The 19,161-nt window shown below is 37.3% G+C and overlaps 1 protein-coding gene across 13 annotated transcripts in view; it reads left to right on the plus strand.

Moving 5' to 3' along the window:
- Positions 1–19,161, plus strand: part of LOC106873629 (jmjC domain-containing protein 8) — a 462,181-nt gene that overhangs the window by 220,414 nt on the left and 222,606 nt on the right. For all 13 annotated transcript variants that reach the window (XR_008264424.2, XM_052968758.2, XM_052968757.2 and 10 more), the window contains one exon: positions 6,319–6,828. Coding sequence is in view for 12 of the 13 variants with exons in the window: in XM_052968754.2 (XP_052824714.1) it covers positions 6,319–6,828 (510 nt within the window). In the remaining variant the exon portion in view is untranslated. The remainder of the gene's footprint in view (positions 1–6,318; positions 6,829–19,161) is intronic.

Genomic DNA, 19,161 nt, shown 5'->3' on the forward strand with positions numbered 1-19,161 from the left:
CCTGACCCTAAAACCCTTACCCTAACACCCTAGTGGAAATTGTGCGGGTGTTAATCTGAAAAATTACCAAACCCTTTTTGTGGTCTGAAAACGGGTTGGGGTGTAGTGGAAGCCTCGGAAATTTTACCTATTTATATTGTGTAATTCACTGACAAATTGTTACATACCTCTTTGTTTCAATGTTGTTAAATAAATGGATTGTCAATAAACTTTTTTCTTCAGCATGAAATATAAACAAAACTCTTTTGCTCCCAGTAGTATCTGTGTGTGTGTGTGAGAGAGAATGAGAGGGGGTAGAAAGATGAATGATTAGAAATAAATAAATGATTTAAAATAAATATATTTTAATTGTTGTGCGAGAAAGTATATATAATCTCATTATAAAATATAGTGTCTTTCAAAAACATCCTATATTTGGAACTATATCTCATGTTTAAGAAAAAAATAGCATTTTGCACTTACTCTGTCTTCCTTACCTACCTTTTCTTTCGTTAGACACTTTCTGTCTCCCTCTCCCACTTTTTCTTTACTGTTTTTTTGTTAGATGCTGGCAAACAATCTCTATCTCTTCCTCACTCCTCCTCTCTCACACACACACATACATCAACAAACAATTTCTCTCTCTCTCCCTCACATTTTCACTTCGCTGTGTTAGCAAACCTCAAAATTGGTAAAAGTTATGGTCGAAAATCGATTTTTACAGCTATACGCAGGTGCCTCTGAGAGAAAAAGTTGATGTAAATGCAGATAGGGTCATGACGAATGTCCTCCTAAAATTGGAGCGACATGCGTGCTAATTTGTGGACGTGCATAAATTACATTCACGTACACACACACACACACACACATCCTGCCTTTCATATATACAGATTAGGGATAAAAATCTAAATTTACAGGTAAAAACTCAATTAAATTCAATTTATCAAAAATTAAAATTAAATTAAGTTTCACAGTATAAAATATAAGGGTTTTTATGGATGAGTTCATGAACTTTGGTTCTTTTCTCTAAAACTATATATATATAAAGTGAAGTATATTGCCACTTAAGTGTGGCTGACCCCTAGGGGTGGATGTTACTGTTGCTTTTAGCCCCAGGAGGACATCTCCTCCAGCTGGCTTATCGACACACTACTGTGTCCTGTTTGGGGCTAAAAGCAACAGTAACATCCACCCCTAGGGGTCAGCCACACTTAAGTGGCAATATACTTCACTTTATCGTGCAGTTACTGTTAATACTTCATTTAGAGAATTAACATTGCTTGTTTTCACCTTTTCGATATCAGTGAAGAATTTTACTGGAAAAGTATACATAAGATTGCCAAGAGTTTATCTCTCTCATCAAAGATCAGTGGCTATCGGACGCCGACGAAGGGAAATAACCCTGAAACCCAGGTCCGTTCGTGCTACAGATCATGATGGGAGGGATAACTTCCCTTGGCAAACAGGACACAGTAGTGTGTCGATAAGCCAGTTGGAGGAGATGTCCTCCTGGGGCTAAAAGCAACAGTAACATCCACCCCTAGGGGTCAGCCACACTTAAGTGGCAATATACTTCACTTTATCGTGCAGTTACTGTTAATACTTCATTTAGAGAATTAACATTGCTTATATATATATATATATATATATATATATAAATGATATATATATATATATATATATATATATATATATATATATATATATATAAATGATATATATATATATATATATATATATATATATATATATATATACTAGCAGAGATACCCGGCGTTGCCCGTGTTACATGCAATTGAAAAATGAGACTTTTCTGTTATATTTTCTGTAAGGAACTGGAATACATATGATTCGAATTTCATCAAAATTGCACATGAGAGTTCTTTCCCTCTTTACACACCCTAAAAAAATTCTAATCATGAGACATGTATCCCATACTATTGATCTTTATGCGCATATTCCAAAATTTCAGTCTTCTGGAACCTGTAAAAAGATTTTGCTCTTGCAAAATGGAGCTCATGGAGCTCTAAAATGTGGGAATGAAGGCCCCTATTGGGGGTGGGGGTGTTAATGTCAACCAGAGAAGTTGAATTGTTGGGACTGTTTTTACTTGGGTCTTATAGTATGCCTGTATAGTTTCACTTTAATAGTTTCAGTATGAAATTGAAAATATTAAAGTGAAAATATTTGAAATTACAGTAGCGACATGTTATTGTTTCACTTTTGACAGGTAATACTGAAATGGTGGAATAGTTTCAGTGTTAGAGTGAAAGTATCTGATATTACAGTAGAGTGATGTTATTGTTTCATTTTTGACACATAATACTGAAATAGTGGAGGAGATAAGATATTGCTGTGGGCTTGAACTATGCAGGAAGTTAAAAAACTTTTGGCCTAAGACACTACATGGACCCTAAAAGAATTTTGCTCCTGAAAAATGGAGCTTATGGAGGTGAAAAATGTGGGAGTTAAGGCCCCTATTGGTGATGGGTGTATTAATGTCAACCAGAGAAGTTTAATTGTTGGGAATCTTTTTCACTTGTGTGTAATATGTATTGTTTGAATTTCTTTGAAATAGGAAATATATGTATGTTCACTGGGTTTGTAAAAGAGAGCAAAGCTACAGGAAAGCAAAAGACGAATGATCACGATAATTAGTCAGCTACCGTAGCCTAGTTGTTACTACTCCCCAATGTAGGATTCCTCACCATACAGGTGACAGGCACAGCTTTAAGATGCATTATGGATCTATAGCAATTGGAAGGGCATGACCCAATTGAAACAACAATGTGTGACGTTTGGAGTAAAGGGAAATGAAAGTGTCGCCTCTGGAGTTTGCAAATGACCACTCTACCGATAGGTAACTGGGCAGAAAATATTTACAATCAATAAATGTCTTAGAACAACCAGTCACTCATCTGGGAAGGCCTTGAAATCAATGTTACCAACTGGGGACTATATGTGTCGCAGTGATAATAAAAAGACTCAAAGGAGGTCTGCAACGAAATAATTTTACTCAACACTTTGCAAGTGAATCAGTGGAGGCAAAGATGAGTCTCATTTACTTGACAATTTATGCACCACATTGCAGAAATCACAATGTAAGTATATCTGAAAGGATAGTCTTACACTGTTGTACCGTTGAATTACAAATAATGCTCATCTGTTATGTTCGGGTGACCCTATAGCTACCAATGGTATAACTGTATTCATCTTTGCTTAGGAAAAATGACTAAATTGTGGGTGTGAAGTCCCCATGAAGGGGTCTTTGTAACTTCTAAGAAGAAAAAAATTTTAGAAATATTACTTTATTTGTGTGTAATATGTATGGTTAAAATTTCATCAACATCAAAAATATATGAATTTTCATGTGGCCATTATGCATAGAATATAATTTCCAAATTTCTTAAAGATCCATTCAATACTTTTGACGTAGTTTTGGATAAGAAAACAAATGACTAATGTGTGTGTTTGTGTGCATATATATGTGTGTGTGTATGGGTGTATATATGTATAGATATCTGTATGCATTTATATATGTGTACATATTAGATGTACACCTATATATATACATCTACACATATGTATACATATACATGTATGCATATAGATCTATATCTATATATATATCTATACATAAACGTGTACATATACATGTATATGTATACATATACATCTCTCTCTCTCTCTCTATATATATATATATATATATATAAACAATATATGAGTATATGCATATATAGGTACGTGTATGTATATACGTTCATCTACATGTACATATAGATACATAACTGGGTACATGACGTGGCAAAAGAACATGGACAAAATGGTAAACAAGGTGCAACAAACAAGCAGGCCACATAGAAACATCCCCTTTATCAGCTGCCACCATTAAAACTCCAGCGTTTCGAAGAATTAAGGCAGTACGCATCGTTAAAATGGTTCTTCCCACGAACACAAATTAAATTGTTTTCGTGGAGGGTAGTGGCAGACGGAAAACAAGACAGGAAAACGAAACGGTGAAATAAACAAACAAAAAGGCTGTACAGCCAGACGCGAAGATATTATGTTGCCGTGGGCTCAAACTCTGCAAGAAGTTAAAAATTTTTTTTGACTAAAACACAACTGGAACCCTAAGTAAGGCATGTGTAAAATTTGAATGAAATTGGTTGCGTAGTTCTCGAGTTTTAGGAATTCACACAGACAGACAGACAGACAGACACACATTCTCATTTTTATATATATAGATATACATACACACACACACACACACACACACACACACACACACACACACATATATATATATATATATATATATATATATATATATATATATATATATATATGCATATATGGGTACAGGACTTCACAAACAGTAAACAACATGAAATATGAAAACAAATGAGTTGAATATGCAAACAACGAGAGAAACAAATGGAAAACAGGATGAGTAACATAAAGAATGACTCTTCATCAGTTGTCGTCTGTCTATCTACTCCTCGTTTCAACCATTGAATGATAATATGAATCTTCGCAGGTAGTTGCTCCCACAAATACCAAATTAAAATTTGGGATTTATGGAGGGTCAAAGTTGGGAACAAAAACAGGACAGTGGAGACATACAAGGAAAGTGAACAATATATAATATATATATATACACATCTGTATGTATACTTCTGTATATATATGTATCTCTCTTGCTCATTTATGCATGTATATATATAGTTGTGTATATGTCTGTCTGTCCAGCTCTTTCTTGTATTTGTGTGTGTGTCTGTTGTACCTCTGTATTCTTATATAATTGTTTACATACAAATATACCTGTACATATGTATGTGAACTTGTACATATATATGAGTAGATAAATATGTTTATATTAGTCATCGTCATCATCATTTAATGTTTGTTTTCTATGCAGGTATTGGTTGGTTCGTTTACCAGGAGCTGACCAGCTGGAGAAATGCCCAGGCTCCAATTGTTTGCTTTGGTACAGTTTTTACAACTGGATGCCCTCCCTAATGCCAACCACTTTACAGAGTGTACTGGGTCCTTTTTACATGAGACCTGCACGAGTGCTTTATATGTGACACTGACACTTTATATGTAGAACCAGAATGGATGCTTTCTATGTACCACAAGAATGGATGCTTTTACGTGGCATCAACACAGCAGTGTTTTATGTGGCACCAGCTCAGGAGCATTTTACGAGGCCCCCAAACAGGTGCTTTTCTATATGGCACTAGCATCCATGAGCCCACAGGGTAAAGACCTCTAGGCTGGCAGAGGGACATGCCTCTATCTGTAGATGACTATGATTTTACTTAGCTTGATATGTCTTCTCAAGCACAGTAAATTACCAGAAGTCTTGGTTCCTTGTCATCTCCTCAGTGAGGCCTAGCACTCAGTATTACTTCTTCGTCTATTTTATTATTTCCCTGGGGAATTCTTTGCCAGTCTCTTTGGTTCATCTAGTTTATTGTTTTTAGTCAGGCTTCAAGAAACGTATTGCGGGGAAATTTTTGTAAACTCTATTTTCTAAATCTGAAGGTGCACCATTGAATAGTGAGTGGGGCAATAGTCTCTAGTGCATCTGCTTAGTGACAGACATGGTGTGGCAGCAGGATTTAACCCTTGTCATACTTTCACAGTCAGAAGTGGTTGTCAGAAAATTTTCACAACTTCACCAGCCCCAATTTCTTGCCTTCTGGTTTCCTTGATTGTAATCCCATAGATTTCTGTGTGGGGTTCAATCAAAGAAGACACCAACAACTCTGCCTACAACACCAAGTCCAAGCTACTGGTTAAGATCAAGGAGGTGTTTGAAGATCTTCTCAAGGACACAGTGAGGAATGCATGCACCAGGTTCTGGAGTTGCCTTGAGGAAGTTGAGGGCAGGTACTTTGAGTAAACTGTTATCTCCCAGCTATAATCTAGTTGATAATTTTTGATTTTTTAAAATACTTTTATTTTTGGAGGGGATTATTGTGGATTATTGTGTTTTCTTTTCCTATTAGCTAACTGTCAAACTTAGCCCAAACACCCTGCACATAAATAAGACAGTAACTTCCTTGTAAAGAGAACTGATTTTGTATTGGTCCAACTTAATTCTAAGTTTGAATACTGCTGATCCTTACTTTATTTTCCATTATTCCAGAGAATGAGGTGATGGTGGATAGAGGATGGTTGTTGGTGAATAGCAAAAATGTACCATGGCAAATTTTGTCACCTATCCTCTCAAACTGATATCCTTATGTGAAATCATTATTGTTCTCTTGTATGTTCTTATTTCATCCATTATTTACTTTTATTGAATCTTTCTTCTTTTTTTTTTTCTAGAGAAAATCTCAAGATGAAAATCAACCAAAAGACAGCGAATAAAAATGTTTCTGTTTTCCATCGAAAGCTATTTCTTTTATCTTTAGGAGCATGTTTCATTGCTCTTGTGAAGATCCCAATTTTTTCACAATGGTTGTTTGATTTCAAAAATGGAGAAATAAAGAATAGCAATGGGTGGAATGTTGGTGATGAGGAGGCTCTACGCCGATTCAGTATTTCTTTTTGTGATATTGATAGAAAATCAATTTTGGATATAACAAGCAAAGAATTTGAACACCAGTATAGATTAAGGAAACCATTAATACTGACATTTCATAATGGTGCTAAGGATTGGATTAACAGTAGCATGTGGTCTCGTTCAGAGCTTAAAAAAAAATATGGGCAATGGCTTCTTTTGGTTGGAAATGCCCGAGAAATTGTCCGACATGGTGGTAATGGACATATTCAAACCTCAGTAGAGGACTTTTTGGATGATAAAATGCAGCAAACTAATCTTCAAGGTGAACCTTTGTAAGTACTTTTTACTTTGATTTGTTTAGATTTTAAAAATATTTATAATACAAGGTTACACTGAATGGCTTTTTGGTAACATTTCTTTGAATTGCACTTATATTTATATTTGTTTAGTGTGAAATGTTTTTTTTAACACATTTTCCTCCTTATGTTATGGCTTAAGCATTGAAGCAAAACATAGCTTGCCATTTTGTAGCTATTAGATATCATATGGGAAAAAAATTGATTGAATATCAAATGATAAAAAAATTTAAAAAAAAGGTACACTAGTGCCTGCAAGAAATACTTTGATTAATTGAAATATGTGTTTGTGTTAAATTTTGGTTCCTGAAAATAACTCTTAAAAAATCGTCAAGGGAATTTAGAATGACATGAATTGATTTAAATGGGAAATAAGTGTAGAGAAACTAAATTTGAAATAAAATCTCAATAGTTCTTTTTTTTTTTTATCTCTATCAGTTTATTTCACATCAATACAAAGTTGAAGGAGTGGTAGAAACAGTAGAAACTGGGTAGTATTACAGTATTTTGCCTCATCCCTCTACATTCTATGTTCATGTACCCTCAGGGTACTTGAGTCAATTCAGTTAACTATACCCTTCCCTTACACATTTCTCACACTGTATTTGTATCTATGTAAGAATCAGCATTAATCTAATTTTTAGATTAGAATCAAAAGTCACAAATCAAAATGATTTGTTGTGTTCAGTTTCATGGAAGAAATTTTTGATCAAATACATTCCAACTGTGACCATCCCATCTTTTTCATGAGCATTTAACACCACCCATCTTTTTGGTATATCTATAACTAACATTGTTCAATGTGTCATTCTTTTTACAGTGGTGGGATGTGATTGGAGTACAATTTTGCTGTTATTTCTTGAAGGTTGAGTGTGTAGAGCAGTGGTTCTCAGCTGGGATCCATATAAGATTTTGTTGTTAAAATTTAGCTGCAATAATAATTATAAAAATAAAGTATAATTTTTAAAATATTGGATGACTAGGAGGATCTATCCAAGTAAAATAGGAATCAAAGGGATCCATGGGTGAAAAATGGTTGAGAAACACTGGTGCAGAGGCTCTCTCCTTAACGTGACGTGATTTGGAGAAACTAAATTCAAACTGAAATCTTTCCCTTGTCTCACTCACTTTCTTTTCAAAAACTCCTTCCTTCCTTCCTTCCTTTCTTTCTTTCTATTGACTGTTTAAGGGAGAATTCAATTAAGGTCATGGAACTAACTTTTTGGTAACTGTATTATATTTATATTTTTACTCCTGTGTATGTCTTGATGCTTTTTCTTTTCACATTTCAATATTTTAAAGGAAATTATTGAAGTTTTTTTAATAATCAACGGTTACTTACTCAGTTGGGGTGAGTACAGATGATTTAATAGTTAATGTATTAAGATACTAACTGAGACCTTAATCATTTGTATCTGGTACTGTATTGTATCTTTGATCAAGTTGCTTAACTCAAAAAGCTCATCTGGCTGAAAATAATAGGTACCACAGAGTAGAAATACTTTGCTGTTGTAATTAACAGCAACATTGTAAAACTGATAGATGTTTCATTAACTCACAGTGCTAAACTGAGCTTCTCTTGTGAATGTAAGAACACACAATGTGGCCAGAAGAGGAGTTAGTATCTATTGGTCTCATCTAAAAATCAATAGGGTTGATCACTCATTGATGGCTATCTCTATCATGAAAAATACAGTAGTTGACATGGTCATTTGATAACTGATAGATCTGCTGACGAAAGAAGGAAGACTTCAACTCATTACTTTGTGGTCTTTAGTGTTGTTCTTTAACCACTCTGTATTCTTTCATTAACAAAAAGAGAAAATGAAAATACATTAATTAAATGTAGAGTGACTGGGAGGTTATTGAGGGTGGACTACTAAATCTATTTGACGCTTTGTTTAAACCTTTTCACTAGAATTATGGAAAAACCAAAACACAATAACTGCATGATGACAGTAATAGATGTAAAAATACACAAAAATGAGAAAAATGAAGGAACTGCATAGTACTAGTTTAAATAATTGTTGACTTTTGTGGTCACATATTTGTAACAGGGTCTAGACTTTTTGACAATTGAATCACATCTTTGTGTGTGTGTAATCATCATCATCATCATCATCATCGTTTAATGTCCGTTTTCCATGCTGGCATGGATTGGACGGTTTGACTGGTGACTGGCAAGCCAGGAGGCTGCACCAGGAGGCTGCACCAGGAGGCTGCACCAGGAGGCTGCACCAGGCTCCAATCTGATCTGGCAATGTTTCTACAGCTGGATGCCCTTCCTAATGCCAACCACTCTGAGAGTGTAGTGGGTGCTTTTTATGTGCCACCGGCATGGGAGCCACTCAGGCAGCACTGGCATCAGCCACATTCGGATGGTGCTTTTTATATGTTACCAGCACAAGAGCTAGTCAGTGGGGTGGGGGTGGCATCGACCACGTTCAGATGGTGCTTTTTACGTGCCACTGACAACAACCTACGCATGAATGGTGCTTATTGCATGCCACCAGCCTAGGAGCCAGTCAGGCAGCACTGGCATCGGCCACAACTACAAATTCCATTTGATTGTAATTTGATTTGATTTTGATTTTGATTTTACTTGACTCAATAGGTCTCCTCAAGCATGGCATGTCGCCTGACAATTTAAAGGTACTTTTTAAATGGGCTGGTTATATGACACTGGTATAGGCTATGGCTGTGATCTCGCTTTACTTGCCGGGTCTTCTCAATCACAGCATATCTCCAGAGGTCTCAGTTTTTTGTCATTGTCTCTGTGAAGCCCATTGTTAGAAGGTCATGCTTCACCACCTCATCCCAGGTCTTCCTCTTCCACGGGTTGCTTCCACTGTTAGAGAGTGACACTTCTTCACACAGCTTTCATCATCCATATGTAGCACATGACCATACCATTATAGTCGTCTCTGTTGCACACCACATCTCATGCTTCTTATGTCCAACATTTCTCTCAGAGCACACTGACATTACACATCCAGCGGATCATACTAGCTTCATTTCTTTCAAACCTATGCATGTCTTCAGCAGTCATGGCCCATGTTTCACTGCCGTGTAGCATGGCAGTTTGCACACATGCATCATACAATCTGCCTTTCACTCTGAGCGAAAGGCCCTTTGTCACCAGTAGAGGTAGGAGCTTTCTGAACTTAGCCCAGGCTATTCTTATTCTAGCAGCTATTCTAGTGGCAATGCTCTCCGTGCATCCACCCCCACTACAGACTTGGTCATCTAGGTAGTGGAAGCTATCAACTACTTCTAGTTTCTCCCCCTGGCATGTGATAGAATCAGTTTTCTGAACATCTGCGGTGTTTATTGCCCCTGTGCATCTGCCGCACACAAAAGCTATCTTCCCGGTTAACCTTCCTTTGATGTTACTGTACCTCTTATGTGTCCATAGCTTACACTGGGTCATCTTATGGAATTTCTACCTATACCTTTTCTGCAGATTGAGTAGGGCCATCTACCTGAAGGGGTTTGTGATGTGTTCGCCTTCCTGCTTACTAGGACTTGGTTTTTGCAACATTGACTCTAAGACCTTTTCATTTTAAACCTTACTTCCGCACCTGAAATTTCTTCTCTAGTTCTGGTAGTGATTTTGCTATGAGAGCAATGTCATCAGCATAGTGGAGCTCTCCTCTGTTATTGCCTGGAGGACTATGATGAATAAGAGGGGGGTGAGGGCTGATCCTTGGTGAACCCTACTTCTACCCAGAATTCTTCACTATACTTGTTGCCAACCCTTACCTTACTAACAGCACCCCTGTACAAGGCCTGTACAGCTCTTATTAACCACTCGTCAATTCCTAGTTTCTGCATCGCCCATCAGATAACGGATCGGGGAACCCTGTTAAAGGCTTTCTCCAAGTCAACAAAAGCCAAGTATAAGGGTTTATATATATGTATATATATACAAAAATAAGAGGAATGACCAGCAAAAGTGGACTCCTATATGTTAGAAATAGATGCCAAGTCATCTAACCACGAAAAAAATATGTTCTCAGTAAAAAAATTAGCAACACAACAGACTGTAAAAGGGCAAGACAAATGAAAAAATACTAAATAAAAAAAACGATTAACCTACGTACCATGGTTTCACCTGCTAAAACTTACATAAGTAAATATCTGCAGGATCATCAGCGTAGTCTGTCGATTTAAAAATATAATTTCCAGAACTAAACATAAAACGTCCACCTGAAAGGGAGCACGTGTAGAGTTCTACAAATTACATTCAGTGTATCCCTTCAAATGTCTTCAATCTGGTGCGCTAAGTCCGGAAATAACTCTGCAGTTAATAAATTTTTGCAGCTAATTTACCGGTTTGAGAACATCATTATTTAAAATTTATTAATAAGGGTAGAAATTGATATTAATCCGAAGATTAAAATTATATTACATACAAAAATAAGAGGAATGACCAGCTAAAGTGGACTCCTATATGCTAGAAATAGATGCCGAATCATTTAACCACGAAAAAATATGTTCTCAGTAAAAAATTAGCGACACAACAGACTGTAAAAGGGCAAGACAAATGAAAAAATACTAAATAAAAAAAAAACGATTAACCTGTTAAAACTTACATAAGTAAATATCTGCAGGATCATCAGCGTAGTCTGTTGATTTAAAAATATAATTTCCAGTACTAGACATAAGATGTCCACCCGAAAGGGAGCACGTGTAGAGTTCTACAAATTACATTCAGTGTATCCCTCTTATTTTTGTATGTAATATAATTTTAATCTTCGGATTTTTTTAAATATGCTAGACCACTGGTTTTAATTGATTAATATCAATTTCTACCCTTATTAATACATTTTAAATAATGATGTTCTCAAACTGGTAAATTAGCTGCAAAAATTTATTAACTGCAGAGTTATTTCCGGACTTAGCGCACCAGATTGAAGACATTTGAAGGGATACACTGAATGTAATTTGTAGAACTCTACACGTGCTCCCTTTCAGGTGGACGTCTTATGTCTAGTTCTGGAAATTATATTTTTAAATCGACAGACTACGCTGATGACCCTGCAGATATTTACTTATGTAAGTTTTAGCAGGTGAAACCATGGTACGTAGGTTAATCGTTTTTTTTTATTTAGTATTTTTTCATTTGTCTTGCCCTTTTACAGTCTGTTGTGTCGCTAATTTTTTACTGATAACATATTTTTTTCGTGGTTAGATGATTCGGCATCTATTTCTAGCATATAGGATTCCACTTTTGCTGGTCATTCCTCTTATTTTTGTATGTAATATAATTTTAATCTTCGGATTTTTTTTTAATATGCTAGACCACTGGTTTTAATTGATTAATATCAATTTCTACCCTTATTAATAAATATGTATATATATATATATATATATATATATATATATATATATATATATATAAAGTTGTAGTATATTGTCAACTTAATGTGACAATCCCAATAAGGGAACACACTACTGCCGTTTAGCCCTAGGAAGCTGGACCGCTTCCTGTCGGCCTTGACACAATTACTGTGTCCTTAAGTTTGCGAGGGGGGACAAGCTCCTCCACCCAGAATTACTGTGTCCTTAAGTTTGCGAGGGGGGGGACAAGCTCCTCCACCCAGGCTGGATGGAGGAGCTTGTCTCCTCCTCGCAAACTTAAGGACACAGTAATTGTGTCAAGGCCGACAGGAAGCGGTCCAGCTTCCTAGGGCTAAACGGCAGTAGTGTGTTCCCTTATTGGGATTGTCACATTAAGTTGACAATATACTACAACTTTATCGCTCCACTACTGCTTAAATCTCTCTGAGAGATTTAGAAATATTATATTTCTAATTATATATATACAGAGGTGGGCACTGTTAATAGAAAAATCAACTTCGTTAATTATTAATCTGTTAACTAAGAGTTAACTTTGTTCAACGTTAAGCTGTTAATTCTTTGAAAATGTAACAGAAATTAATGTTAATCCGTTAACGTTAACATTTATTGAAAAAAGGCATAACTACAGTTTAATATCCCACCGACTTTGTTACCTTATAACTTCCAGAAAAATGGATATTTTGTAACGAAGCTTTCACCAAATAATCGCTTATGTCCTGTAGATTGAGTGTATGTAAAGATTTGTTGGAAAAAGATTTTCCGAGGGGTTGGGGAGAGGAGTTTCAAAAAATTCACAAGACCCAACATTTTCCCCCCTCATAACTTTCTAGAAAATAGGTATTTTTTAATGAAATTTCATACAAATATCTTTCAATGGTGTAGATTACGTTTACAAAGAAATTTGTAGGCAAAAAGTTTGGAAGGGGGCGGGGGGTGGTGGAGTTTCTGGAAAACAAAGTTTTGAATCAGACGACCCACATAAGTGGGAATTTCTGTTTTATTGGGGATGTTTGCCAATGTTTTTCACCAAAGTCTTCAGAATGAAGGGAGGCATCTTTTCACAAAAAAGAGAAAAGGATATCGAAAATTTTTTTTTTTCACTCCTGCTGCTCCTTCACCATCCCAGTCCAAAACGATTTTGGCCATTTCTTTTTTCACTATACACTTAAAACCCATGAGAGAAACATTTTTGGTTTAAAAAAGAAATTATTAATAATTTCAGAGGAAAATGTGTGATTTAAGGGAGATCTGGTTGTTGTTTCTAGCGCATCCCAAAACCTCCCTCCTCGTTTCTTCCTCACTCACACATCTATTGACATTTTGCAATATTTTTCTCCCTATGAATAAATTTTATGGAATGATGGTGTCAAAGTAACACATGTAATCCTAACTGAGCAAGGCAGTTTTATGTGTATTTGTAAGAAAAAAAACCTAAAAGCATCTTTAGTGTTCGTAATTAATCTGTCAAATGTAATACTTATTTGTTCACGTTATTTTGAATTATTCAGGTTCATGAGGGGTGTCCACAATATTAGCTTGTAACTTTGTAAATTTACATACAGATTTGAAATTTTGTCAGTGGGTGCTTTATACACTACTGGTTTATAGTTATGTAATTTTAGCTGATTTTGCTGAGGGAATTTGACTTTTATGGGCTGATAAATTTAATTAACAGGTGTAAAAGCAATAACATTATGGATAAACACTGAAATTGAAATTCTTAATGCATCTTACCTGTTTGATTTGTTACAAAAATTCAAGAAAGGGAGCTGTTTTGTGGTCAACAACTACAGGCCAGTAAGCTTGACCTGTGTACTGTGCAAGGTGATGGAGGTACTTGTTTGTGAGCACATCATTGAACACCTGTGGCGAAACGACCTCATCAACCAAGAACAGCATGGGTTCACAAAGGGGAGATCATGTGTGACGCAACTGCTTGACATTCTTGACATCTGGACAGAGGCCTTGGATGCAGGGGGAGGAGTCGATGCAATCTACATGGATTACATGAAAGCGTTTGACTGCGTCCCACATCGTAGGTTTGTAGCCAAAGTAGAAGCTCACGGTATCAAGGGAAATGTTCTTTAGTGGATCTGGGACTTCTTGAGCCACCAGTCACAACGAATCTGTGTCAACGACGTGAAGTCAGAGCGGGGAGAGGTGACAAGGCAGTGTCATTGGCCCAGTACTGTTTCTTATGTATATAAACGACCTACCTTGACATGTCCAGAGCCATATCAGGTTATTTGCTAACGACACAAAGACCTTTGCAAGGAATGACGTTGATGTGACCATGGCAACACTGCAAGACAACCTGGATCGCCATCATGAGTGGTCGACGAACTGGCAAATGCGGTTCCATCCTGAGAAGACGGACAGGAAATACTACATGAGAGGCTAGGATGCACAGGGTGAATGGACTGTGGTGGAGCTAGCAGAAAGTGAGGTTGAGGAGGATCTTGGCATCTTGATCGACAAAGAGCTGACCTTCAGGAACCATGTAGACCAAGCAACTGCAAAAGCAAATCGAATCCTTGGAGTCATCTGACGATCATTTGACTTCATTACCCCTGTTGTCTTTGTCCAGCTGTACAAGTATCTAGTTCACCTGCTTCTTGAATATGGACACACAATCTGGCATAAGGCAATGTGTTGTGAGTTGGAGGATGTTCAGAGGCATGCCACCAAACTCATTGCATCCTTGAAAGAAAAGCTATACCCAGAGCACTTGGCTGCACTAAACCTGCCTAGTCTCGAACATCGCCATCTCAGGGGGAATATGATCAACATGTATAAGTATATGCATGGCCTGTACCTGACCAACCGCCCCCAATTCAACTACTTTCAAAGCAGAAATATGAGAGGACACAACCTGAAATTGGAAAGATCACACTGCAGGCTCAACATTAAAATCTGCTTTTTCGTATAGCGTGTGACCGCCATCTGGAACAGTCTGCCAAATAGTGTGGTCACAGCTCCATCAGTCAATACCTTCAAGAACAGGCTTGATGCATACTGGAGGGAGCTTCCTGCAAAATTTGACCCTGTCTGTTACTATTAGCTACAACTGTCGAAGTGCTGTACCACACATGACAAATTAATTGTACTAGTGGAAAAAGACCGGTGAACAAGCTCCTAGGAGCTTCAACATGGAAACCATCCAGTATCCAGTAAAAATTATCCCAGATAGCAACTAACAAACATTTTGCCACTTTTCAAGATGAAGTACATTAATTCGAATTAATTAAAATACAAGTATAATCGGTACAAGATTTTATCCTTTCGGTAAATATTTTGTACCTTAATGTGGAATAATTTTTTTCCACAGATTTTTTCTGGTGCATTCAAATCCAGGCAGGGCCAAACAAAATCCTTACAAGTTATTTATAATAATAAGTGGCATTATATTGGGGTTGAAAGAATGATACGTACAATCTTAAATATGCTAAGACAATCTGAAAACAATAGAAACCTTTAAACATTTACTGGCTTTTATGAAATTTGGGGGTTAACAGACTTGAGTTAATGGAAGCTAAATGTAATGGAAGTTAATTAGTCTGATAAGGATTTTCAAAGTTAACTTAAAAGTTAAATCGTTAACTAAGCTGTTAACTTTGTTAATTAACGATTAATGGACTTCCAGCTCTGCATATATATATATACATACATATACATATATATATATATATATATCATAATAATAATGATAAAGGAGTTACGACACAAAAACGTATATAATTAAATGAACATATTTATATATATCACGGTGGTGCACCAGCATGACCGCAGCCACTTGGCTGAAACACATAAATAAATAAATAAATATATATAATCACTACCATCATTATCGTTGTTTTAACATCGTCTTTTTCATGCTTTCATGGGTTGGATAGAGTTTATTGAAGCAAATTTTCTGCAAGTTGATGTCCTTCCTGTTACCATCTCCCACTTGTTTTCAAGCAAAGTAACATTTTCCTATGGCCAGACATGTTTTTGCAGAATATTGGAATGAATGACACTGTTTCTATGACAGTGATAGTCATTTACAACCATCATGTGATCTCAAGAAAAGGAGACACAACAACACACACACACACGTGTGTGTGTATATATACATGTGTGTATATATATGTGTGTTTGTGTGTATATATATATGTGTATATGTATACATACATACACATACACACATATACATACATGGCTGTGTGATAAGAAGCTTGCTTCCCAACTATATTGTTCTAGGTTCAGTCCCACTGCGTGGCTTGTTGGTCGAGTGTCTTCTACTATAGCCTTAGGGCAACCAAAGCCTTGTGAGTGGATTTGGCTGATGGAAACTGAAAGAACCGTATCATATATATATATCATCATCATCATCATCATCGTATAACGTCCGCTTTCCATGCTAGCATGGGTTGGACGATTTGACTGAGGATTGGCAAACCAGAAGGCTGCACCAGGTTCCAATCTGATCTGGCAGAGTTTCTACAGCTGGATGCCCTTCCTAATGCCAATCACTCCAAGAGTGTATAGGGTGCTTTTACGTGCCACCTGCACGAGGGACAGTCAGGCGGTACTGGCAACAGCCATGCTCAAAATAGTGTTTTTTACGTGCCACTTTCACAAGAACCAGTCCAGCAGCACTGGCAACGACCTCGCTTGAACGTTTTTTCACGTGCCACCAGCACAAGTGCCAGTGAGGTGACGCTAGTAACAATCACGCTCAAATGGTGCTATTTACGTGCCACTAGCATGGAAGCCAGACAGCTGCTCTGGCAATGATCATGCTCAGATGGTGCTCTTAGCGCTCCACTGGCACAGGTGCCAGTCATCAAATTTGGTTCAATCAAGATTTCGATTTTACTTGCCCCAACAGGTCTTCGCAAGCAGAGTTTAATGTTCAATGAAGGAGAGGTTGCCATGGGTGCCAGTCATCAAATTTTGATTGATTTCATTTGCCTCAACAGGTCTTCGCAAACAGAGTTTAGTGTCCAATGAAGGAAAGGTACGCATAAGTGGGCTGGCTACATCCCTGGCAGAGGCCTCGGATCATGGTCTCACTTGGCTTGCTGGGTCTTCTCACGCACTGCATATTTCCAAAGGTCTCGGTCACAAGTCATTGCCTCGGTGAGGCTTATTGTTTGAAAGTCCTGCTTCACCACGTCATCCCAGGTCTTCTTGGGTTTACCTCTTCCACAGGTTCCCTCAACTGCTAAGGTGTGGCACTTTTCACACAGCTATCCTCATCCATTCTCGCCACATGACCATACCAGCGCAATCGTCTCTCTTGCACACCACAACTGATGCTTCTTAGGTCTAACTTTTCTCTCAAGGTACTTACACTCTGTCGAGTATGCACACTGACTTTACACATCCATTGGAGAAGACAGGCTTCATTCCTTGCAAGCTTACGCATGTCCTCAGCAGTCACGGCCCATGTTTCACTGCCATGTAGCATGGCTGGTCATACACATGCATCATACAGTCTGCCTTTTACTCTGAGTGAGAGGCCTTTTGTCACCAGCAGAGGTAAAAGCTCTCTGAACTTTGCCCAGGCTATTCTTATTCTAGCAGCTACACTTTCAGTGCACCCTCTCCCACTACTTAGTCACCTAGATAACGGAAACTATTAACTACTTCTAGTTTTTCTCCCTGGAATGTGGCAGAAGTTGTTTTCTGCACATTTTTAGTGTTTATTGCTCCTGAACATCTGGTACATACAAAAACTATCTTCCTAGTTAGCCTTCCATTGATATTGCTGCACCTCTTATGTGTCCATAGCTTACACTGGGTACATCTTATAAAGTTTCTACCCACGCCTTTTCTACAGATCAAACAGGGCCATCTACCTGAAGGGGTTTGTGTTTTGTCTACCTTCCTACTTATCAGGACTTTGGTTTTAGCTAGGTTGACTCTAAGGCCCTATGATTCTAGTCCTTGCTTCCACACCTGAAACTTCTCTTCTAGTTCTGATAGTGACTTAGCAATTAGGGCAAGGTCATCAGCATAGAGGAGCTCCCAGGGGCATCCTGTCTTGAATTCCTGTGTTATTGCCTGGAGGACTATGATAAATAGGAGGGGGTTGAGGACTGAGCCTTGGTAGACCCCTACCTCTACCTGGAATCCTTCACTTTACTCGTTGCCAACCCGCACCTTACTGACAGCATCCCTGTACATGGCTTGCACAGCGCTCACTAACCACTCATCTATCCCTAGTTTCCTCATTGACCACCAGATGCAGAGATGGGCGTAAGTCCAATAATCCAGTAATCATTAATTAACAAAGGTATATAGTCCATTTTTTGTTCTATAGTGCATTGTTATACCTTTCTAAACTTTTTATTTTTTTAAGTTATCTTTGAAAATCATTGTCGGACTAATTAACTTCTGTTACATTTAGCTTCTCTTAACTCAAGCCTGTTAACCCAAAAATTTCTTGAAAACTAGTTAACGTTTAAAAGTTTCTATTGTTTTCAGATTGTCTTAGCATCTACTATAATAATACTTTTGTGTTTTTCTCTGTCACAACATATGAATGAGAAAGGAAGGGGTGATAGATGAATTAGGAAAGAAGAGGTGATGGCAAACTGGTAGTGGGATGATGGAAATTCTATGGTGAAAACAGCATTTCAACTCTGTGTGAGTATGTCTGTGTATGTTAAAGGGAGGTATGTGAATGTTTGTGTGTGTGTGTGTAATGAAAGTGGGATGGTGAACATTCAACACTGAAAAGAAAAATCAAACAGCGTTTCAACTCTGTGTGACTATGTGTGTGCATGCACAAGGTAAGTATGTAAATGTTTGTATGTATGAACCAACGTTCTTTCAGTAGCAAATGATGATCGATGTCACATCTCAAAAGACAACCAGTAGATAACATCGACATAATTGTGATACCAGCTTTTGCGAAGACCATAAACAAATCTCAAGGACAGAACTTTGAAAAAG

The sequence above is a fragment of the Octopus bimaculoides genome, chromosome 6 (genome assembly GCF_046866305.1).
Source record: "Octopus bimaculoides isolate indiv1 chromosome 6, ASM4686630v1, whole genome shotgun sequence".
NCBI classification, from domain to species: domain Eukaryota; kingdom Metazoa; phylum Mollusca; class Cephalopoda; order Octopoda; family Octopodidae; genus Octopus; species Octopus bimaculoides.